Below are 25966 nucleotides of genomic sequence, written 5' to 3'. Positions count from 1 at the left end.
TTCAATGAACCATGACTTACCACTTGTTACTAATTTCACATACACAGTCAATATTCTACAAAGCAAAATGCCTGTTTTCAATGGTAAAAATTATATCATCTATTTAAGCTAACTTATTAGGTTGGTACAAAAGTAATTGTGGTTTTTGCCATTACTTTCAATAATGTAATGTAATAATGTAATGTAAAAGCAATCTTGCCATTACCTTTAATGGAGAAAACAGCAATTACTTTTGCACCAACCTAATAGAATGGATCACAGGGTTTTAAGGTGATGGGTTCATTAATGATAAATCAATACTGATATGTATGCATAAAGACTAGACCAGATGAACAATTGCAATTCAAGGCAATTAGCCCATTTTCTCAACTTGTATAATCAGTGAAAGATTTTCATTCAAAATAACCATTTTCCTGATTTGACAAATCATGAAAATACTACCCAAGTTAAGCTTCCTCTCAAGTTTGAATAAGATCTTACTGCCAAAAAATAAAATTCTAGGTAAGAACTGGAGACTGCAAAATCTTCTTAGTGCTGCTGTACTGGCTATTGTATCAATACTGACACATTTCTAACAAATAATGCTGGATGTGGAATGAAGGTCTTCTATTAGCACACAGCTTCAATATGCAAATGATGACAAAATATTTAAAAAATTAGATATCCAAACAATAAAGTCACTTGGATAAATAAAAAAAGTTTATTATCACAGGCATTAGCATAATCAAACATGTTGTCACCACCATGAGATCATTACTCACTCACCTCTATCCAAGATATAGAAAAGACATGGCCCATGCCTTTGAATAGCATACAAAAAAAAAAGCACCATGGAATACTGAGAAACGTCTATAAAAGTGCCAAGTAAATTTCTGGAAGTGAATATATGAAATTCATGTACACACTATGCTTACTCCAAACAGAAAGATTCACAAATATACTGATATTGGTATAAATATACTTAGGTTACCATGGAAAAGACAGATATTAAGAGTAATTTTAAAAGCAAAATAGGTGTGTTTGGAGCACAGTATAGACAGTGTATTTCCAATCTGAAGAGTGTCTCATTCACACTAAATCTAAGATAGAAGACAAAAAATTATTTAAAATTGGAAGACACTAAAATAAAAAGTATGAGTATATTTTATCATTTTCATGTAAATAGGACTTGCAAGTGGGGTGTGTGTGTGTCTGTGTGTGTGTGTGTGTGTATTTAAACTATGAACTCTTAACATATAAAAGAGGTAATACAAATTGATAAGAAAAACACAAGGGCACATTTTTTTGAACCAATAAGGTATTTCAACAAAGTGACAGGAGACAAAACCAAATATAAAAATCAAAAAGAATAATTTATACATCAGCAATAACCTATTAGGAAATATTAAAGAATAAAATCCCTTTCCCAACAGTAATAAGAACTCATTCAAGATAGCAATAACATAAAATGAGAAATATTTCCTTCTATAAAGAAGGCTATTTATGTTACTGAAGGACACAAAAAAGACTTGAATAAATAAAGGGACCTGCCAATGGAAAGATTATGAATTGAGAGTTGTCACTTCTCCCTCAAAATTATCTTAAATTAAATATAATACTAACTAAAATACAGTGTTGTTTTAAAATTGATAACCTGATTATCATATTCTTCTGAAAATAAAGATGTAAAAATAGAGATGAAACTTTGGGGAAAGAAACCATCACCTACTAGAAATCATAATAGTAGTTTTAATAGTATATCATTAATTCAGGAATAACAAAAAAATTTTATACCCAGAGAATATAATTGAGTCCTTAAATTAAAATAAGATAACTAACTCATGCAAAAAAACTTGGAAAACATGAACACACTCATCACAGCAAAGGCAAGACAGTAGGCCATTAGACAAAAAGCAAATGAAAAGATAACCTCTAGAAATCTGGGAAACAAATTTATATGAAAAAGAGGTATTCTTCTTACCTATTCATTGGTAAACTTTTACAAGTTTAAAATTATCATGTATTGGCAAAAGGGCAAAGAAATATGCACTTTCATATTGTTGGTAGAAGGTACTAACAATTGGAAGAGCAATTTGGCACTATTACAATTTAAAATTCACAGACCTTATGACTCAACAACTGCATTTATGAATTTACCTTTAAAAAATACATTAGTACATGTAGACAATAAACCTGTATAAGGATGTTCATCTTAGCATTGTTTGAAATAGCATAATAGCACAAACAAACTGAATGTACATGGAAATAAGGATTAAATAAACCATGGTACAACCACACTATAAAATAATAGGCAAGAGTTAAAAAATGGTGTATATATTTTTGTACCAGTGTGGAGATATCTTTAAACTATATGTAAAATGAAAATAAAGTATAGAACATCATGTTACCATTTAAGAAAAAAATATATATGTATATATACAGCTACACAAACCTTGACCTCTATTTCTTTGAAGCAGTCTCCTGGGGCCCCCAAAATCAATCTTCTGCCCATTCCACAGCCCATATTGAAGGCAGATCAACCCAGACATTTTATCTCTGTAGACAGCCAAAAATTGAATACTTAAATTCCAAAAAATGCAATGTTACACAAAAACTAATGTAGAGGAAGAATTTTTATTATGGCAGGAAACGCTTAGATATATTTAGTTAAAAATAATATACAAATTTATATATACCTATGATCTCAGCTGTACTTAAAAACACCCTCCCTATATAACTCAGATATACTCATGGGGGGAAAAGAAATCCACCAAATGTTCACTGAATAGTTGGACTGCAGTGATTTTTATTTTCTAGACTCTTTCTCTTGTTATTTTCTAGATGTTCTACAATGGGCATTTATTGCTGTAAGCGCAAAAGACAAAACATGTTTTTTGAAACAATGTATCTTCTGTTATTGGATTCTTGAGATACCTCTGTATAGATAATGCCAAAATATTTCTCTACTCCCAGCCTCTCCCCTTCACTCTAGTCTCACTTTTCAGCTACCTACTGAGCAGTTATCAGTGTCCCAGCTTTAGTTCTCCTGAATGTGATTTCTCCACCTCTCCCACTGCTGTGCTCATTGATCCCATCTCCCTGCCAGGCCAGCCCTGCCCCAGTTCCCAGACCAAGACTGGACTGAATCTGAAAGTACTAATACAAGGTCACCCCCTCCTCCATACTCTTATTCCCATCCACTGCTGAAGCAAAGTTGCTGATTCTGTGTCAGCCTGGGTTTTTGCCCCACGCCACTGTGGCATCAGTACCACACTGCAGGACACACTCGATCATTCTGTCTGGTATTAAACTGTTCAGGTATTCATCTTATACCCCTACTAGACTGTCAACTTATGAGACAAGGCACTGTGTCTTACTCATGTATGGCTCCAGGACTGTGCCCCCCAAAACAGCGTTTTCCATAACTTGTAGGATAGCATTTGTAAATGGCTGTTACATATGACCAGAAATCTGAGGATCTGTTTGAAGATGGAGCGAGTTCAGAGACTTAGTTCAATCAACAAGCATTTATGAAGGAATTACTGTGGGCCCAGCAATGAAACAGGAGAATACTAGAAAAATGGAAGATGCGGCTCCTATCCTTAAGACAGAATCTAGAGTGGTTGAGAACACCTTAGGAAAAAAAGTAGAAAATAATTACTGTTTTGGCTTCTGCCTTAACAAGCAAAACATGAAAATCTTCTTGCCTGAGGTCCTGATTTCACAGATGGGCAAACTGCAATCGAATTTGCCTGCCTGGATTCCAGACTACTGCCAGCACTGACTTTTGCTTCCTGTCCCAACTTCATGGGCCCCAATGTGCTTGGCTTTGCTTGTCACTATTTGTATGCTTGCCCACTTTAAATTGTTCCCTTGGGTCCAGATTCCCTGCCCCTCCAGTTCATGCTGTGGGCTAGAATCTAAATTTTCTCCTTCTTGTGCTACGTTGCCCTCTGTCACCTGTTTCTGCATACACTCTCTCACAATCTCAGCTTTTTGTTTCAAACTCTTGCCAATACCTGAGAACAACGCAGGCCTCTATATCAAATTGTAATAAACACTGCTGCTTACTTACCCAACAATCATTTACCCCTTCCTTATTAAAAGAATTGCTACTCTGTTCATCAATCCCCTAACGTCCTCCACCCAGTGAAGGCTAATCCCATACATAGTCCCAGCCAGTAAATCCTGATTTAGTCTAAGCCTGTCATTCATGGTATTCCCATTCCCCTTGCCATTGACTAGATTGGGAATGTCCATGTGATTCAGTGCTGGCCAGTGACATAAGAGAGAAGTCTGCAGGAGGGCTTTTGGCAAAAACTTCCTCATTCTGCAGGAAGAGACACTGCTGCTGCATGACAGTGTGCTAGGAACTAAAGAAGTGATCATAGCACCAGCTGAGGAAGTGGAGGAAGCGGTCAACACGCAGACTGAGCACAGACAAGAGAAATGTAGAAAGTAGAAACTAAGCCCAGGTCTCCCATCCTCTGCATTTCTTGTCATTTTAGAAATCTTTTCCAATGTATTCCCCTTCCTCTGCTGCCAGGTAACATATATTAAATAGCACACCTTAAAATTTTTATATATATATAATATATATATTATATATATCAGCAGCTTTGTTTTCTATCTCAAAGGAGTAACTTTCAAATAGGAATTTGACAGATATTTTGGTTGTTTTTAGTTTGAAGCTATTATGAGTATGCTGTTATTAATTTTCATGCAAAAGTCCTTGTACATATGTTTTCATTTCACCTGGGAGTGGAGTTTCTGGATCGTATGGTAAGAGTATTTTTAACATTAAGAGAAACTGCCAAACTGTTTCCCAAAGTATTACATTCCCACCAGCAATGTATGAGTATCACAGTTGCTTCACATCCTCTCCAAAACTTGGTATTGCCAGTCTTTACAATTTAGTCATTTTAGTGTTTGGATAGTGGTATCACATTGTGGTTTTAAATTTAATTATTTTGGTGAATTATAGAGTTATGTGCTCATTAGATATGTATATTTTCTTGTGTGAAATATCTCAGCACATATTTTGTTCATTTTTTAGATGGATTGCCTGTCTTCTTACTGAGTTGCAAGAGTTCTATACATAGTCTAGATAAAGTCCTTTGTCAAATATACAGAGAGAGATATGTAGTTCTAACAAATCTTTTGTCTTTTGAAGAGCAAAACTTCTTTCTTTAACTTTGATAAAGTCTAATACATCTTTTCTTTTAAATTTTATGATTAGTGCTTTTTGGGTCGTAAGGGATCTTTGTCTAATCCAAAATCATAGATTATCTCCTATATTTTCTTCTAGAAGTTTATGTACTCAAAATCATAGATTGATCCCACAAACATTATGCTCAATGCAAAAAGGAATATAAAAATGAGGACATATTCTGTGATTTAACCTATATCAATTTCTACAATAGGAAAAACGAATCTATAGAGACAGCAGATTAGTCGGAAGAGAAGATTTTAGGGCAACAGATATATTCTGTATCTTGATTACACTGCTGGTTACACAGGTGTGTTTGTCAATCCACAACAAAGTATTCACTTAAAATGGGTACACTTTATTGTATAAAACATATGCCCAAAATTTTACTAAAATAATTTTAATGGGAATTTGGAGCTGGATTGGTAGGAAGACTGGTGACCACCAGGTCCTCTGAAATAGAATTTAGGGGATAAGCAAGGCTTTGCTATGCCTGAGGCAGAAATATTAACCTTAAAGCATATATAATTTCTTAAATAAACATTACTTCATTCTAAATGCATAAATGCCATACAGTCTTTCACAAACATTGGCATGGCCGAAACAAGCCAACCACACACTGGGAGAGTCCCTAAATAGCAGTAGCAACTGACTTGTACCTTCAGTGTAGGAAGAACTTTCAAAATGAAAGAGAGGGAAGGATGGAGAGATAAGAAAATACAGGTTACTTAGTCCCTCACACTTTGCCCAGAGACTGTGAAGCTAATGTGCAATTTTACTGGGAAGGGGAAAGCATATGCCACTGAAGGTGAAGTTTTTTTTTTTTCTTATGCAGCGGAAGTTTATGTTTCAAAAGGAGAAAGAAAAAACAAATGGAATACAATGAAAATAAATCATTTGCCTTGAAATTTTAAGGAAAAATCACATGTAGAATTATAGAATTTTATAGCTAAATATAAGTCTAAGTCACTCAAAAGGCAGATAAAATAAATAAGTGATGGAGAGTTTGAGACTTATTTAATCACATAACAAATTAATTAGCTGGTTGAAAACCTGGAGGGGAATCCAGTTGCCTTGGTTCAGTGTGCTTACAAAATTATAATCTCTAGCTCAATGACAGCATTGAGCACAGAGCAGGTATTTTCAAAAAATACCTGTTGAATGAATTCATGCTAGGTAATATAATAAAAAAAAAACATGAAAAGCGTAAGTGCAGTAGAGAGATGAATTTAGACACAGATTTATTTTTCCCCAAGACTTTTTTTTGTTTGTTTGTTTGTTTTTGAGATGGAGTTTTGGTCTGTCGCCCAGGCTGAAGTGCAGTGGCACCATCTCCGCTCACTGCAGCCTCCGCCTCCTGGGTTCAAGCGATTCTTCTGCCTCAGCCTCCCAAGTAACTGGGATTACAGGCGTCCGTCACCACGCCCGGCTAATTTTTGTATTTTTATAGAGACAGGGTTTCATCATGTTGGCCAGGCTGGTCTCAAACTCCTGGCCTCAGGTGATATGCCAGCCTCAGCTTCCCAAAGTGCTGGGATTACAGGCGTGAGCCACTGCACCCGGGCTTCCCCAGGAAATTTGAGTCTTGTATACACTTCTTTATGCCACTTCTGCACATTAGAAAAAAAAAATATTTTGTGAAATTACTCTGGCAATTATCAATGCCTGAAGAAACAGAATGAAGTGGTAAACTCTAAAGGACTGTAGGATACCCTTTCCTGGAAACAATTGAGTACAATTTGCTCTTTATAAAGTAGTTAAGGGACATTGCTACTCCCTCACTGAAAGATAGACTGATGATATTTAACAACTGCTTCAGGCCCTATGAATTTAAGATAAACTTGGAAGACTGAATTTTCACTAAATGCTTACAAATAAAACATGGGAACATCAGATCCTCTGGTGATTTCTGGGTGGGATGTGGAAGAACAACTGACATAGCTCCACGGCTTTAGTTCCAAAACATCAAGGGGCCATAAACAAGATACTGGATTTACTGCAGATACATAATGAACAACATAAACTCAACTTACAGAATATGAACATCTCAGAAGCTTTCTATTAATTTTCTATTATGGCTCTGTGGCCCTTGAGACCATATACAACTCAAGGACTTTTTTATCTCTAGCCCTCTGGCATGTCCACTCATTTAATGTAGAAACACTGTAGCAAGTTAGGATCTTATTTAATGTATTTCCATCTCAATACATCCCATAAATGTGTTACCTGGCTTCTCCCAAAACTGCCTAGCAAACAAAATAGCCAGATGTCTACAAGTAGCAACATATTGAAAAATCAACATATGATTTACATTAGTTTTTTTCATCCATGCTCTAGTTTTAAAAACCATTCATTGAAATTTACATATAAAACTTTAAGGCCGGGCACGGTGGCTCACGCCTGTAATTCCAGCACTCTGGTAGGTCGAGGCGGGCAGATCACGAGGTCAGGAAATCGAGACCATCCTGGCGAACACGGTGAAACCCTGTCTCTACTAAAAATACAAAAAATTAGCTGGGCGTGGTGGCGGGCGCCTGTAGTCCCAGCTACTTGGGAGGTTGAGGCAGGAGAATGGCGTGAACCCGGGAGGCGGAGCTTGCAGTGAGCCAAGATGGCGCCACTGCACTCCAGCCTGGACGACAGAGCAAGACTCCATCTCAAAAAAAAAAAAAAAAAAACTTTAAAACACAGATTATAGTAGACGCCGCAGCAAAAATAGAGAAAACCCCTAATTGAACAGGTAGTTATACATCCTTCAGCTCAAAAGAGAAAACACAATTAATTCATTCTGTCTCATCCTTACTCCACCTCCCTGTTTGGTCACCCCCCTCACGTATGGGGAACATACCTGCTTTTTCACTCCTGTTAATGCAAATTTTCCTAATACCTGAAATGTAATAGTCTAATAGTTGTGTACACAGATAAGGCCTATTAATAAAAGGAAAAATAAAATAGTGTTCAATAGTAAAGCCCTAGAAAATTAAGGTGTCTAAAGTTAGACTATCACTATGTTTTGTATAATGTGTTACGAGTAATAATTTCAAAGAGGTATATAATGCAAATTTGTGGTTGAGTTAGAATTCAGCTCTGAGGTAAAAATTCACTTATAAGGAAAATAAAAATGTCAAAAGTAAAATTTGTCAAAAATCTCTGGTAGTATAATATAAAGCTGACTAGTAGTAATACATCTGCAAATGTACGATTTAGATCTGCTGAATTTTTGAAACATCAATTAAAAAAGATCTCAATATAAAAATAAAACTACTACAGTCTATGGTCTGTTAGTTTTTAGAAGTATATTTACATTAGCTTTTAGAAATATATTTGTGTTTATGACTAATATATCTTAAGATAATATTCAAGAGGACAATTTTGTATATTATTTGAACTACAAAACAGAAATATATGAGAAACATTTTACTATATGGGAGAAAACAATGGAATTGTGTCTATTAAAATGGGTTAAACATGAGCATAATAAATACTGATACTTCAAACTTGTGCGAAAAATTTTCTGGAAATCCATTTTTGAACAAAAGATTTCAATTCATATCACTTATGCTGTTGGATAAAGATTTTATGGATAAATTTTTCAAAATAGTTTATGAACCTCAACTAAAAACAAAGGTATGCCAACAGATGTAGCCAGTGAACATCTGTCACTCCACACAGAGCGTACACGTAACCTGCTCCATGCAAGTTCCCTCCTAGACTCTCTATCCTCATCACACGTTAGTCTCACAGCCACAAAACTGAAAGAGCGTCATCCATTTAGAATTTATTAATAATCTTGGACACCAATGAAAAGGGGCTTTTCTAATTAGGAAAAGTAAGCCCCTGGAAATACAATTACCCTAACAAGTACTGGCTTCATATAGGTCAAAATAAAATAATTTTAGTTATTATACTACGAGATACAGTCCTGGAATATTCATGGGATAAGGAAAAATGAGGGAGAGTTATAGTAACCATAATATTAAATCTTTATTGTTCAGCAAAGGTCAAGTTTTCCCTCTGCCTTGAAGTTAAAAGAAAAGACCTAAGAATGTTTTGGGTCCTCACTATGACACCGATCATGGATTCCATGTCTTGGGATGGGCTTTAGGTGAGATAAAGAACTGAAACTACCTCCATGGGTAGCTGAACCTTCTATGTAATGAAATGGATCCCATACTAGAAGTTGTCTTAACGCAGTGATAGTATAATTACTCTGACTGTACGTACTCTACCTTTCAATACACTCACCTCTATGACGAATCTTCCAGTAAATAGTCTCCCTAATGTTCTTCAAACACACCATGCCTTTTCCTCCCTCTCTGCTTTTGTTCCAGCTGTGGTGCCCACCCTGCATGAAATCCTTCCCAGGAGTCTCTGTCCAAGCTCCAGTGCTACTACCAAATACAATATCTTCCCAGCTACACAGACACCCGTCTTCTTCACAATTCCTCTCGTACTTACTTGTGCTTCTGTCTTTCTAGTACATAATCATATATGGTCTTGGAATGTGTTTAAATGATTTCTGCTAATTATAATAATGTTTACTTAATATATGTTTCGTTTGTACCAAGTACTGAGCTAAACACATTTAACCTTTAAAGCAAGCCCATGAATCAGAGTCCCTTACAATTTTCATTTTATAGATGAAAAAAATAGGTTTAAATTGTACACAAGGACACGATACTCCTAAGAACTAGAGCCTGTACTCACATCTAAAGCTCTCTCCAAAGATCTTGTTATTTGCCACTGTGAAATAGGACCTCATGCAAATGCCTGTTCTCCTCAACTAGACTGTAAGCTGAGGTCAAAGAGAGTGTCTTTTACTTCTTTCTACTTCCTTGGAATACCTCACACCACTCAGCCTAGGGTTAGGCAGGTGTTAAGAGCTCTGAGGGAGGGAGACACAGAAAATATATCCAGAATACATTTTACAGGGGTCCATAAGATGTTCTATTGGCTCTTTATTGTGTCATGTATTTTTAAAGGTCCAGTCAACTAAAGACAGAAGCCTCTAGAAATGAAATTCTTCAGAGGAAGTCGGTCTTTATCTGCAAACTGGATAATAGTCAAGGAGGCAAGCTGCTTTTCAAAGACACTAGTTGCTCTTCTAAAATGCACATTTTATTAACTGTACTCATCTCTCTTAAAATTTTGCCATAAACAAAATGTTATTTTGTTTTCTAGTTCTTTAATAACTTGGTATGTTTTGTTTCCATTCAGTGGACTAATGTTTACAAAGGAGGCAAATGAAAAGTACCTGTGTTTCTATACTAAGCACAGTATCAAAAACTGGGGCATACACCCACACCACTCTGCAGAAAAACTGCAACAAAGAAAGAGCAAAGCCGATAGAGGGGCTGCCACCTCCCCACATTCACAACTCTGAAGCCCCACAAAGAATAGCAGAGATACTGGCAGGGGAAAAGTCTTTTGAAAGAAATTTGGACAAAACTAACTTATTATGCTCACATATAATTAACATGACAGTCTTTCACTTGTTTCATGGTATTCTAGGAAAAGGAACACCAAAAAACCAACAAGGAAAACACTCCTAACTACAAGTTCACTATTAAGTAATGCAAGCATTCCAATACACACAGGGTTGACTGCAATCTGCATCAGGATGTTGGTAACACTGGTAATTCAACCAAGCTTTAGCTACATGGCTGAAGAGTCAGCCAAGCCATTAATGGAATTGCATTCCTACCATGGGGAGTTGAAGGAGTCCATCACTCCTAACATTACACACTTCCCCAGCACTGACTCAGGTGATTAACTATCAGCTCTTCATCAAATCAGCACTCAATCACTTAGGAAGGCAATTCTCTTCATCTCAACTCCTGCTTTACACTCCCATAAAATGCAAAACTGCATGTTGCACTACTGTCATATAATAATTTAAATGAAAAGAAAAAAATCAATAATGTGTTCCACAGCATAGTGTCTTACTGGCAACTTCAATGAATCCACCATTAATTTTGGTCCCTCACACATACTCCTTAAACAAAAAACACAGCTATTCTAAAGATATTAAGGTTTTTTGGTCTGTTGTTTTAGGAGAATATAAATAGAACAAAATATAGGCTTCAAAATATCCATTTTTGATTTATACTTACACTGTTGGACGCTTCTGAGATGATAAATATACTAAACATTCTGAGGCATGGCTGTCCCGCCATGTATAAATAAACTTTACAGCAGCAATGCTAACAGAAAGAATTGTCAAATTGCCAATAACATGTATAATATAAGGGATTAGAATGCAAGCTAAAGAGAGCAAAGTAAATTATAGCATTCTGTGAAAATAAGTGATGTAAAACCAACAGCAATTTTAAATTATTAACAATAGTTCCGAAGCTAATTCAACTTTTCCATTGGTGTAAGCCACAGACAGAATCACACAGTGTGTTTCTCTTCAAACATCTTCAGGGTTCCTATGAGGTGGGTGAAAATGGGTAAGGGTGTCTGTTAAAGGCTATAATGCAGCTAATGCCATCTAAATGGTATATTTACAAGCCTGTGGAGTATAACCTCATTTCTCCAAAACTGTCTAACCATTATCCTACTTGAGAAGTTAACCCATGATGAACAAAAGTACATCTCTTCCACCCTTCTGCTCCCTATTTTCCCAAACCTTTCTATCTTGGTATTTTGCATGCTGAGCAAAACATTCCATAAATAATGCTGTGGTGCACAGGCATTAAAGTTTAGAGAGTTTCTGCCTTTGAAGTAGGTAGTGACAAGACCAAGGACACACGGGTTCAATTCCAAGCCAAATATGAGGCGGGTGGTTTGAAAATGTCAAACCAAAGAGGCCTAGGGGAAAAGAACACAAGCTTCCACTGCCACCTCCCTTCCTCTCCCCTCCCCTTTTTCTCTCTTGTTCCTTTCCTCTCTTCTTCTCTTTCGTTGTGGTTTCTCACGGAGACAATCAAAGCAGGGAAAGCTGGATTTTAAATTGGTAAGACACACACTGGGAATATGTAATTCCCAGAAGAAAAAAAGAAACTGCTGAAGGGGGTATGGGGGCTGTTGGCAACATGTCCAAGTGACAACCCTCCCCACCCCCACCCTAATACAGCACAAATCCACAGATTCTTCTTCGATTCTCTTCTCCCTCCAGTTCCCAGTACTCTACCCAACTTGACCCTTCATCCTAAAAATTTAGGAACCTGCAGGGCACCCGCTGTTTAAGAGTGTGTCTCTCAGTATATGCACCCAATTTTCTGGAATCCCTGAATCCGGACAGTTGTAGCAGGCAAGGGATGCTCCCACCCTCCCACCGAGGAAGAGGTAAGAAAGGGGGAAAAAGAGATGGAGACAAGAGGAAAGGGATGCAGAGCTGTGCTCTAGGGCGAGTGGCTGCAAGGAAGACGGGGAAGAAAGAAAGGGTGGGAAGGAAGTGGGGCTGGGAGAGAGGAAGAAAGGGATGAAAGAAAGGCTGGAAGGGAGAAAGGAGGGGAGAGGAGAGAGGGATGTTGGGAAGGATGAGGGAGGGAGGGTTGGGGAGCGGGGAGGGGGGAGGATGGAGAGGAAGGGAGGGAGGTGGGGAGGGAGGGAGGCAGGCAAGGATGGAGGATGCTCTGCCCGGGACTCACCTCTGTGGGTCGGTGGGAGTTTCTCGCCTCCTCCTCTTTCTCGCCCGTTCCCAGCAGCTGGAGTGGTAATCACAGAAGGGACTGGAGAGGCGGCGGCAGGCACAAGGGCAGCAGCTGCTGCAGCCGCCTCTGGCCGAGGTGCGGTGCCGCCTGCTCTGCCCGCCCGCCCGGGTCTCCGCCTCACTCGAGGCTGGAAGCGAAGCCGCTCCCCCCTCCCCCCGCCCGCCCCGCGTCCTGCCCAAGCGCGAGCGGCAGCGGCCCGGATCGCCGCTAGGGGAGGCAGCCAGTGCGCATGCGCGGCCGCTTGCTCGCTCGCGCGCCCCCGCGATCCTCGTGGCTCCGCGGCGCCTGGAAAGGCACCGGGCATCGAGGGGTGGGTGGCTGGGTGGCCGCGGGCGCGCGCGGCCTGGGGAGCGCCCGAAAGGGCGGGGTAGGGCGGAGCTCTGGAGGCGCGGCCGGCTCGGCGCCGCAGGTGGGGGGAGGGGACGGCGGCGAAGGGGCACTGCCGTAGGGCGCAGGTGCCGTGTCCATGACAACCGCGTTACCCTGCGGGCGGGGACCCGGAGCTGAATCGCCGGAGTCGCGAGGCCAGAGGAGAGGGACCGGGTGCGGGAGCGGGCAGGATAGGTGCGGGGGGGGATGGGGGTGTCGCAGAGTAGGAAAGGAGGGCCAGCCCAGCAGGGGTCCGACACGTGGCAGGAGGAGGGCAGGGCCAGAGTGCTGCAAAGGTAGTGACTGCCGCGGAAGGGAGGTTTGTTGGGATGTGGAGTCCCGAGGGGAGAGGGAGGGAGATTTGGACTTTGAAAGAACCTAGAAGAGGATGGAATTGTTAAAACAACTGGAATATTTGCTCATTTAACAAGCTTTTGTTGAATATTTTCTCCGTGGAAGGCACTGTGATTGTTTTCTTGATTCAGTGGATATTACTGAGCCCCTAGTTTGTACCAGACACTGTACTTAGGCATTTTGAGATATCCAAAAATGTTCGTCCTCTGAGAGGTTATACTGTAGTTGGGGAACTTACATAGCTAGGGCAGGGAGTGTTTGCGCCGCCAGACATCGGCAGCTGGGACTTGATGTTGCTGGAATGTAACTGTTACAGAGGTGCTAACAGTGAAAAAGGTACACAGCTACATCAAATGAGAAACATAAGTTACAATCATCTTTGTTCTGCCACAGTGCCAAATGACAATTTTGTTTTGTTTTAAATCAAGAGAAAGAAACAAAAAGAAAATCTATAGAAGTTTAGTGTGACACAACCGACGCTACGTTCACAACATGCTACCTGTTTGGTATCCTAGCCCACTAGCATCGGTGCGTGTGTTCATGCCGACACTTGGATGGCTTTATGTCACTTAGTGCATGCATTTTTTAAATTCTCCTTCATCAATGGCTATGCCATTGATATTTTTCCATCCTCCCTTTTGTTTCCAAGTTCGCGTCTGCAATTGTTTGAAAATTACATAAAATCCTACTATTTTTAATTATCTCTAGGGAATGACTGTAGAGGGATACCTCTGTCCATGCCTCTATCTTTCTCTCCCAGTATCTTTTTGGCTTTCTTTTTTCTTGTCCCCACCACTTTACCAATTTAAAAATTCCTGGGAAAAAATGAACAGGAGTCACCGGATATTGGCTTAAGAAGAATCTTAGCACGCGACCATGTTTCAGGACCACGGACAGTGACACCGCGTGTTCTTACCACCAAGCGTTTTTCTTAGACTGCCTATAGAAACAGGAGAAACACGCTAAAGGCACACGATGTGCTTCATGAAGTGCCGAGCGCCAAATGATTTGTGCCAAAAGGTAAAAAGAGTGGAGAATGAAAAGTGCGTACTATGGACTGGAGTGGGCAGGAAGGAGGTAGGCCTTCAGCTGAATTTTGAAGCATGAATAAGATTTAGAGAGGCATCACAAGTCCCTGATGTGGTAAGATGTGGTAAGCACCAGCGAGGTGCTTAAATAAAAAGAGATACTGCATACAGTATCATTCTGGAGGCAGAAGACACCTATGAATTTGAATGGTCCAAGAATCTGGAAAGAGTAAAGTTGTCCTAGTCAAATGAGGTAGAGCATGCACGTATGAATTGACTTTTTTTAAAAAATGATTATTGTCATTTTTTTCATACTCTGGTCAGGCCTGAGGGAATAAACTAAAAACTACAGGCCAAAGAGTGACCAGACAAATTTATCTCTTTAAGTTCCAAGGATTCATGTATAGTTTTTTGTATTGTTGTAATTAGGCTTACATTTATAATTTTTGTTTTAATTGCAATTAAATAATGTAGACCAAAAAAGAAAAAATGATGTAAACCAAGTGCTGTCTAGTCAAAATGAGATTTGCCTTGTTTGTTGTTTTGTAGTGACTTTCAAAACTGTAGAATATTATTGAGAGACATTTAAAAGTCATTTCTAAAATATTTGTAAGCTTTTAGTCCATGCAATTGCTTTAAATTAGAGTTAATAAAAAACCAGCATAAAAGCCATCTTTGATTTCTCAGACCCTTGGTCTCCCTCAATTCTTCCAAATACATCAAACTGTGGTCTGTCAATCAGACAGTGATAAGAAATTACTCCAGCAATGCATTTCAGTCACCAGCAGGCAAATGGCAGCTGAGATTTTTGTTCCCTGCTGCCAAGGAATTTACTAACTCTTTTATGTTTTGAATAAAGGAGAACCCTCAACCCTGTCTACCCTATGGAAAATCCAAATTGAATGCTGCTACAGCCATATTTATTTCCCTCTGATAATGGTCTAAATATGCTTGTATAAATACTGGCTATTATTGGATGCTAAAATGCTATCATGTTGTTTGTCTCCATTGTAAACTAAGGGGATTTTTTAAAACCCTTATTTCTTTTGTTTTGAGTCGGCTTGTGAGTCTGATTGTTTTTGATTTTCTTGATTTAAGTGTTGTCCTTCATTTCAATGACATAAACATATACAGCCCTCAGAAAAACAAGCAATTTTCTTCTTTCCCTCACTCACATTAAAAATTTATGCCAACATAAATAACAAACAAAAAGAGCATTGTTAAAGGTATGGTATTGTGTTCAAATGCAGAAAATCCTATATGTAATTATAATACAATTTAATGTGCAATCAAATGACATCTAGATTTTTAGGATACTCCAAGCCAATACTGGCATCTTAAGTAAAATTATCTGTAGTGCTTATTCATTTAAATGTCAGGTCTCTACACACTAGGACCCTAATTCAGTCTGTCAGCTCCAGAAATTTCACTATCAAGCCCTCCTGAGAAATTTCATTGTTTTAATAGACTTTATTTTTTAGAGCAGTTTTAGGTTCACAGAAAAATTGAGTGAGAAGCCCAAAGAGTTTTCATACACCTCCGGCCCCCACAAGGGCACGATTCCCTGTGATCAACCCCTGGACCACAGTAGCATGTTTGTTACAATTGATGAACCTATATTGACACATCATCATCACCAAAGTCCACAGTTTACATCAGAGTTCACTCTTGGTTTTGTACATTTTGGGGGTTTTGAAAGAAGTATAACAATATGTATCCACCACTATGGTATCATACTAGTTTTACTCACTAAAAATATTCTGTGTTCTGTCTATTCTTTTCTTTCTTGCTCCTAACCCCTGGAAACCATTGGTATTTTTCCTGTCTCCAAGTTTTGCCTTCTCCAGAATGTCATATAGTTGGAGTCATACAATATGTAGCCTTTTCAGATTGGCTTCTTTCACTTAGTAATATGCATGTAAGATTCCACCATGTATTTTCATGGCTTGACAGCTCTGTTTTTAGCACTGAATAATATTCAGTTGTCTCTATATACCACAATTTATCCACTCACCTACAGAAGGTCATCTAGATTGCTTCCAAGTTTTGGCAATTATGAATAAAGCTGCTATAATAATTTCATCTTTTAAAGACTTCCTAAATATTTCAGACCCTGTCACTATATTTATTATATATCAGTTGAACCTCTGGATTTCTCCTCACATGGTCCAGCTTTTTCCTGCAAATCTAGCTGCAGGTTTCTTCGCTTGTCTGAGAAACAACCAATGAAACTTTCACTTTTGTCGTTTTATGTATTCCTTTTACTATTAAAGAATTAAAATAACTTGTTTTAAGTTTTTTGTTTTGTACCAGTAGTTTCCAACTCTAATTTTCATTTTTTCAAACATATTTATCATTTGTATCCCTAGGTAATTGTGTATATATATATATATATTTACTGCAATGGTGAATATATATATATGTTTTCAAGTAAACAGAATGAGTGTTTTAGGATCTATGTGTGCAATTGTTTTTTCTTTTGCTTGTTGAAACATTTCAACTGTAACCTTATATAGGTAGAATGTACCATATTCTAGTTTGTGACATTGGACAAGTTCTTTAATGTCTGTGACACTCAGTTTGCCAGTCTGCAAAACGGAGGCAATTTTTATCTATCTTTATGACTTTCTTGTGAGAATTTTATGAAATAATACTTGACATGTTTTAGCACACTGTTGTCCATAAATAGAGCTGTATACTTGCTTTAATTAATACTTCTAATATCAATGAGTCAATTACTCAAGCAGTAAAATAATATTATTCCTCAGCCTTTTGTGAGAGGCTTTTATTATTCCTCAGTGTCTTTTGACCAATTTGAATCTGTTTCTATCATCTTTTATTTCCAATTAATCTTTTTCTTTAAAAAGAAAGAGTAAGCTTTAATATGTCTTCTCATAGTAATTGTATCTCTCTCATCTTCAGGTTCCCTAATAGATTCACTTTCCCTTTAGGAGAAAGCCGAGGCTGCCGTCTGTTTAATACATTTTGAAATTGTGTCATTTTACTCTCAATTGTCACCCTGGAGCATGTTTTTCCTATATGTGCTCTATGGAAGAATAGTTTCAGTCTTAATCCTTTCAAAAGCAAAGGACTGAAGTCCAGTTTAAGTTTTGAGCAAAAGGGAAATTCTGGCTCACATACCTGAGAAGTCTAAGGTGTGTATATATGAGGCTAAGCTAGTCCAGAGGGGTCATCAAAAATATTAATCATGGCAAGGGATATGATTATACTTGCTGGAGGCCTGTGTTCGTATTTGTGTCACAGATTACTGTGACCAGAGGAATAGCACACTCTGGTTCATATGTTCACTCCTGTGACCTCATGTAGGAAAAGGAGAAATGCCTGAAAAGATGTTGAGGAAGGACATGGGAAAGTAAGTATACTGCACAAACAAAAATTACAGTTGCTCAGTCCATTCATCACTGTGAAGTTATTTGAAGAGTGATTTCCACAATAAATTGTATTGGCACATGCTGGGTGAAAAGCATTTAAAGGTTTTTCTTTAGTGAATACATAGAAAACAATAATGTGCATGAAGTTCATTTAAGAGAAATATGTGTAGCATTTCCCACACTTATATGAACAAGGAAGCCTCTCACAAAATATCTCTCGTGGCTAGATTGGAAGGAACATGCTTTGGGAAACCGTTGACCTTAGTTTTCATCTTACTCTGCTGTTCTTTGACTCACAGCTTATTAATGAGCTTATTTCTGTTCTTCCTTGATTTAAAAAATGTCTGATCCTCTTCTTAGTCTGTTTTCTGCTTCTATAACAAACTGTCTGAGACTAGGTTATTTATAAAGAAAAGAAATTTATTTGGCTCATGGTTCTGTAAGATGGGAAGTCCAAGATTGAAGGGTCACAGATGGTGAGAGCCTTCTTGCTGCATTATCTTATGGTGGAAGGGCAAGAGACAGCAACTGAGAGAACAAGAGAGGAAGGGGGCTGAATCCTCCTTTTATCAGGAACCCACTCCTTGATAATGAGTCCACTCACCGCACCCTCAGTAATGGTATTAATCCATTCATGACCTAAACACCTCTAAAAGTTCCACTTCTCAACACTGTTGCATTGTGGATTAAGTTTGCAACACATGAACATTAAGGGACACATTCAAACCACAATATCCTCACTGCCACTTTTATTCTTATCAGTGAATATATAATTTTAGAACTCAAAGAGACTTTCGTGATAGTTTCTTCCTATCCAGCCTCCTTATTTTTCAGATGGCAAAACTGAGACTCAATGTGTTTTTCTTTCCCATAATCACGAAACTAGTCAATTGCTGAATTAACCATATGGAGTAGGTTATGCTGAGGTAAGAAATAACACCCAGATTTCAGAGGGTTATATGATGTACAAAACCACCATGTGCCTGGCAATCAAAATATTTCACAAACAGTCCTGAATACCATAGTGAAAACGATTTGGGACAGAATCACCTGATTTCCAGAATACAGAGGTATTTCCTCTACCACTTTGAATTACCAAATATGATTTGATGATGTATAATAATGATAGATATTACTTACAGAATAGTTACTGGTGATATTAAGAGGTTTCTACACATTAATTTTTCCAACGATTACCAGTATCAACCACATTTTTAAGATGAAAACACTCTGTTTTTCAAATTCCTCATCTTAAAGATGTTGATATGAAAAGTACCTCTAATTTTAAGGTTCTGAGTATAATTCTTGTACCATGTCATAGAGTTGGCAGGTGGTACAGGTGGGTTTATAGCCTATGCAGTCTGACTCCATGGTCCACACTGCTCTTCCCAGCACTCTGATACCTCCCTGCTGATGGAAGAGAAACAATTCCTTTGTATAAGTCAACTTAACTCAGCTTGGACGTGGTTGAAGAAATTCCTTTTTTTTTTAACTTGTAACACATGCACCAATATACTTTGCAAAAGAGCTTTAGAGAATTAGAAAAAAATATATGTTCCATCAAACAAAGTTTTAAACCACCTATCTCTACAGAGGTAACTTAAAAGACATAGAAATGTCCTTATTAACATACAAATGCACACATGCACACACACATTATTTTCCTGTAGTATTTCATTTGAAAAAGTGTTTGGCTGATTAAAAAATATAAATGCCACTGAACTAATAGATCTCCAATTCTACAAACACTATTGTTCCAGATCGTGTTTACATTGTGTATTATTATGACATTCTTACTAAAGACTCAAACCCAATCTTGTTAAACTCAACCTTATTCAAAAGCTCTGGCACATTGATTCATTCCTCCATTCAAGACAATTTTGACACTTGCATATTGGGTGACAGCCACAATTCTCAATGTTGATTATTTAGATAAAAGACACAGTTTGTACCATTAACAATCTCATACTTTAATGAGACAAACTGACAACTCGAGATAAATGCAATATAATGTAATGAGAGCGCACAGAGCACACTATTTATGGATTATCCAATGTCTACTCCCATCTATTCCCACTCTAACAACTGTACACCTTTCCATAATGCAGCCCACATGCTTTAGCCTGAGGTTAATCTCACCTCTGGCTCCAGGAGCCGACCTTGTCTAAGTGGACTTCCACAGGCATTGGTTGAGAAATTCAGGCCTTAGCTCATTGCCATATTTCATTCTATGGTCACAGATTTTGATATAGAAATTGACATAGTATGGAGTTTGGGAGCACGGAACAAAAAGAGAAGTCTTTAATGGATTCTGAAAAATAAATAACTTCTAAAGAGAGCTAATAGAAGAAATGTCCACTTTTCTTTCAATCTTAATTGCATATGAATGTAGAGCAAGGAAATAAATCAGTCGTTTTATAATTGTATCAGTCCAAGCCAAGGTGGAAAAAGGTAAACAACTGTAGACAATTCAAACATGTAGAATTTAATATAAGGAATTGATTATGCAGGTGTTAGAAAAGTTGGGAGAGTGAAGGAGAAAAAATGAAGAAAACCAACGATTAGCAACTTTAGGAGACATCTACTGCTGCTAGGGTACGAACCATAAGAAAAGAGATGTCTTACCAGTGCTAAGGCTGTGCTGCTGGGAGTGCCATCAAGGAGGGCCCATCTGAGTCACAGCTGGAACAATGGAGAGGGGGTACTATTGCAGAAACCATGGTCCTTGAAGGAGTGCATCTAAATCCAGAGGTGCTACCAGAAAGAGAAAGATAGATATCACACTACAATAGCATCTCCTCTCTTCCTGCCTTCCTGTCTTCTCCCAGTATCTCGTATGGACATAACTTAAGAAACCAGCTGGAAACAGAGTCTAGAAAATTTAATATCCAGATTCCCCAACCATAGAATTATGAACAAAATTAAAGAATGGTGGGAAAAGAGGCAAAGTAGTCAATAATCAACACTTTCAACTTTTTGGCAACTCAGCCTCCATGTATACCCTTTTCACTGTACTTCAATTTTAATACAACTAAAAAGACAATGACATGATGTTTCTCCTTATCAAGATGCATCTACTCTTTACATAATGAAAGATACCCTCACATTCTCCCCAAAAGTGGAATAGGCAAAATCTTATGATTTACATGCCACCTATGAGTTTTCATCCAAAGTCACAAGTCCATCCAGATACTCCATCATTAAAGATTAAATTGTAGGTCGGGTGCGGTGGCTCATGCATGTAATCCCAGCACTTTGGGAGGCTGAGGCAGGCAGATTACCTGAGGTCAGGAGTATGAGACCAGCCTGGTCAATATTGTGAAAGCCCGTCTCTACTAAAAATACAAAAATTAACCATGTGTGGTAGCATGTGCCTGTAGTCCCAGCTACTTGGGAAGCTGAGGCAGAAGAATTGCTTGAAACCAGGAGGCGGAGGTTGCAGTGAGCTGAGATCACACCACTGCACTCCAGCCTGGGTGACAGAGCAAGATTCCGTCAAAACAAAACAAACAAACAAAAAAAGATTAAATTGTAAATTTAACCACTATCTTTACTCCTTATATTAAAAGAGATAAAGGAAAAAAATATAGTTCACATATTCACATATATAGTGGTATGCTTTAGTACTCACATTAGAATAACTTTATCTACCACCCATTCCGTGATACTTTGCCCCCAGCCACAATCTCAGTTAATATTGTCCTTACTTGACGGGAATGAGCCAAATCTTCACTGCTGAAGGTCTGAGTCCTTAGTGGAGTAGCCTCTTTGGGTTGTCTAAGCTTCTAACAATTCTTCCCACTGAACTTTAGAGCACTTCAGGAAACCTCCTTCATTCCAGATATAATTCTCTCTGTCTCCACTATAGAGCAGCAACTCAACTTCTCCTTGGTAATCAGGATCAATCACCGAAAAATCATGGTAATTCCTTATTTTTCTGTTGGTTCAGTAGAATAAGGACCCAAAATGGTCAGGTAGCAGATCAACTTCCATTTCAATGAAAGAATTATATCCAACATTTCAAACATTTTTTATTATGAAAATAAGCCCTCACAACAAACACAGCCTACAGTTGTGGGCATTGGGGGAAAATAGCTGTTCACTTCTCTTTCTTTAACGTATTAGTGTAAAACAATGTCATATATGATGTCTAGTAAAAGCTGATACTACATAGTGTATGGAAACGCCCTACATTTGTAAATTATTGTCTCTCAGCTTTCACAGTATCTAATATGTCAGTAGGGCATTTTATGTTTCTGTTAAGGCAGCTGCTTCTAAGCCAATAAGTATGTAGTAAGATCAGTGAATTGTATGACACCATTGCTGCACTTCTTTTGCTTTGTAATAAGTTCTTTGGTCAGAAGCAATATAGTACAGAATGTCTTGATGGTGAATATGACACGCCAAAGGCCTTCTGATGTTGGCTTCTGGCACCAGCTGAGGGACAATAATCTACATTTCGAGTGTTTCCATACACCATGTAGTATCAGTTCTTATTAGACATCATATATGATATTGTTTTACCCTAATACAGTAAATAAGAAGAGAAATTAACAACTATTTTCCCTTGTGCCTGCAACTATGAGCCCTGTTCTTTGTGAGGGCTTATTTTCATAATAAAAAAAATGTTGGTGCTAGAAGAGGCATTGGAAGCAGAAAAAGCAGATGAAATATCCAAAATAAATGGCAGAGCAATCACTCTGATACCAGGTGGTTGCCTGGTCTCCCCAAGGAATAGTGCCATATCGGAATATGAGCTGGACCTCTGCTGTTAAACCTGTGCCTGCACACAGCAAGGGTAGTAGTCAAATCGCTTTGGTAAGAGAAGGTCTATATTGTTGAGCCCTTGCAGAATCTCTATACCTGCTACTGTGGCCACTTTACACATGAGCCCATTGATCAAGCCCTAAAGAGTCTAGGAAATTGCAATCTAGAAGACAGCAACAGACTAGGTCATCAGGTACACATTTTCTGTGGTAGTTAAGCATTTTCACTAAGCTTCTGTTATTTAGGAATTTCATGATTTCCACTAAAACTAGGGAGCCTGTTTCAAAGTTGGTGTTTTCCAATATCATCCCCAGCCAACAAAAGACAGCTACCACAAAACTCATCTCCTTTAATTTTCTTATGGATAATTATAAAATTATATAAAAGAATAGAAATAGCTTAATTATTCCACTATTACCCCAGCACTCAGCTTCAACGATTATCAGTTCATAAGCCATCTTCTTCCACCCGTATTCATATTTACCCCCTCAATCACAGTTTTGAGGATTCTAGTACTTCTCTCACTAATGCATTTCTCAATATCTGAATGAAGGGAGTGTTATGTGTGACAGGGGATGACCAAGTTGCAAATAACAAATGCAGTCTGTTATTTATGTCTCCCAAAGCTTTAGAATTTTTCTTTACTTTTATGCCAAGAAGTTGTACACTCTCAACATTATAAATATAAGCCACATTAAAGTCTGATGTTGTGTCCACAGTTGAGCCATTCCTAGCTACTCAAGATAGCACATGGCAAATAGAATCTCTGTAAATCTTTCTTTGTTCCAAAATCTTTAGAATCTTTCCCACACATATTCTCCAAATTTTAGTTAAAATGAGTAAAACTAATGATACTCTTACAATAACTTTTGTATTTAAGTCACATTTCCCTGGGTAAGGTTGTATACTTATCCCCCAGCTGTTTGCTAAAATCAGACTCAAACTGCAGTTCTGAAGGCAATGAAGCATGGTGGGGACAGGTCTTATGAACAGGCATCCAGTTGAAAGTAACTTCCTTAGGGGAGGTAATTGCAAGGCCTGTAACTAAAAAAAAAAAAAAAAAAAAAAAAAAAGACTAATATCCTTGAATATGGGAGACTATTTCTGCTAGCAATAGAAAGTTCAATGAGATTTGAGGGTTCAAGGTCGTTGGATTCACCCACATCTACCCAAATATCCCTATTTCAAACCGCAGAGTTCCATTCTTTCCCAATTGATGCTCTAAAATGTATACAAGATCATGTGCTTTTAGTTTCACATAAGATACATGATGAGTCAGTAAATTGAACTTACATTGTAATTCTGGAATTTTCACTTTTAGATTTGGGATGGGATTTGTGATCTTCCCTGAAACTACAATAAATGAGCAAATATTTTAAGACCACAGTGAAATTTCCCTGGTTCCCTGACCTGCCTTGAACTAAGATTTTAAAGCATTGGGCTTGTAATTTTGTTTCTATACACAATCTAGTGCAGTATTAGAGGAAAAAATATCTTTCCCCACAGTCTTTTGTAGTCATCATCAGTATTACGGCAGTTGAATGCATTGACCACTTTATTTTACAAAGCCTTGCCTTAAGAAGGCCTTTCATCTGAAGCAACAACAGATAAGCTGAATTCAGTGGCTCACTCCTATAGACCCAGCTACTCAGGAGGCAGAGGTGGGCCAGAAGTTTAAGACCAGCTAAGAGGCCAGGAGTTTAAGACCAGCTAGACTGAGTGATAGGGCAAGACTCCATATCTAACAAATAAATAAATAAAGAGAAAATTAAATTTTGAATAAAGCCACAACAGATAATTTGGTAAACGTGATGTCATGGCATGTCATGGATTAGCAGTAACTCATTTTCCACTGGTAATAAGGTCATCATTATATTCAAACTGTACAAGCTACCTAACCCAAGAATCACATCACTGAATTAAAAAGACAAAAACAAAAACAAAGGAGAGCACCTTATTGTTTTAAAACAATAGACTGTAATTTAGAGGTCTAATTCAGGAGCATTGCTACATTGTATTGAGTCTGAGAGAAGTAAAATAAAAAGTACACCAGAAATTAGTAATTGCTGAAAGTGGCTACTTCATCAAATTCTTGGAAAACAAAAGTGACAAGATGGTGTAATCAGAGCCCAGAAGAACACTCAGTGCTTCCCTGCTAGGGTAGCTAGTTTAGACAGTGCTGAAACCATGACGAAGGAGGCCTGCAGCTTGTCCTAGAACCATGCAAGAGGGACCACTGAAGCTGACGGTGGATTGCTGTTGGGTGGAAAGGATGTAGTCACTCAAAAATGCTGCCAGAAGAAGAGCAAGAGAAAAGAACAATAGCTTCTCCCTTGAGACAATCTCATCCCTCCACTAGTGTCTTCTCTTGGAATGACGTGAGTAGAGGTCTGCTGTTAAGAAAGGCTAAGCAATGCATTTTGTAGACCCCTATTCTCAGTATTTCCAAGCAGAGAAGGGTGGGGTGAGAGAAAGTAGACAAATATACACTGTAGCCAATATGATTTAGAAAAATCTTTCAATTTTTTGTGTGTATTTCAATTATTCTGTGTAATTTCAATTATTCTGAGCCATCTCCTGGATAAGAAGGACTGCATTTGATTCCCAGGTAAATATAAAAGTTTGACTCAAGTTTATTAAGCATCTACTATATAATTACTGTTTGTATCCTATAGAAATGGTGGTAAACAAGAATAATGCCTATATTCTAGAAATGGAGGTAGATAACAGGTATACAGCAAATAAATATGTAATATAAGTTTAGATGTTGAAAAAAGCTATGAAGTGAAGTAAAATATGATAAAGGTATAGAAGACACAGAAATTAGTGGAATTTTTCAATAGGGGCTTTGAGGAATTTCTTTCTGAAAGGTCATGAATGAGCACAGATCTGAAAGAGTATGTGAGTGTGATGGTGAATTGTATGTGTCAACGTGAAGATATTTTTGGATGAGATTGATATTTAAATCCATGACCTTTGAGTAAACAAGAATGGCCTCCATAATGTGGGTGGTCCTCATCCAATCAGCTGAAAGCCTGAATAGAACAAAAAGGGAAATCTCCAACAGATGGCATTCAGAGTCTGTACCATCGGCTGTCCTGGGTCTCCAGGCTGCGGGCCAATATTGCAGATTTTAGACTTGCCAGCCTCCATAATCACGAGTCGATTACTTACAATAAATCTTTTTCTATATATACACACACATCATAT

The 25966-nt window shown here is 38.1% G+C and overlaps 1 protein-coding gene across 9 annotated transcripts in view; it reads right to left on the bottom strand.

Moving 5' to 3' along the window:
- CTNNA2 (catenin alpha 2) overlaps positions 1–25966 on the bottom strand; it is a 1423217-nt gene that overhangs the window by 1118189 nt on the left and 279062 nt on the right. For 3 of the 9 annotated variants that reach the window (XM_063616606.1, XM_063616605.1, XM_063616604.1), the window contains one exon: positions 20615–20743. Coding sequence is in view for 1 of the 9 variants with exons in the window: in XM_055240967.2 (XP_055096942.1) it covers positions 2432–2528 (97 nt within the window). In the remaining 8 variants the exon portion in view is untranslated. Of the gene's footprint in view, positions 1–2431; positions 2609–12783; positions 13056–20614; positions 20744–21135; positions 21256–25966 lie in introns of those variants that run through there. The other 6 variants (XM_063616603.1, XR_010115398.1, XM_055240964.2 and 3 more) reach the window with 6 other exon arrangements.

The sequence above is a fragment of the Symphalangus syndactylus genome, chromosome 14 (genome assembly GCF_028878055.3).
Source record: "Symphalangus syndactylus isolate Jambi chromosome 14, NHGRI_mSymSyn1-v2.1_pri, whole genome shotgun sequence".
In the NCBI taxonomy this organism is placed as follows: domain Eukaryota; kingdom Metazoa; phylum Chordata; class Mammalia; order Primates; family Hylobatidae; genus Symphalangus; species Symphalangus syndactylus.
Note: the sequence above shows the minus strand (reverse complement) of the source record. Positions and strands in the feature narration are given on the sequence as shown.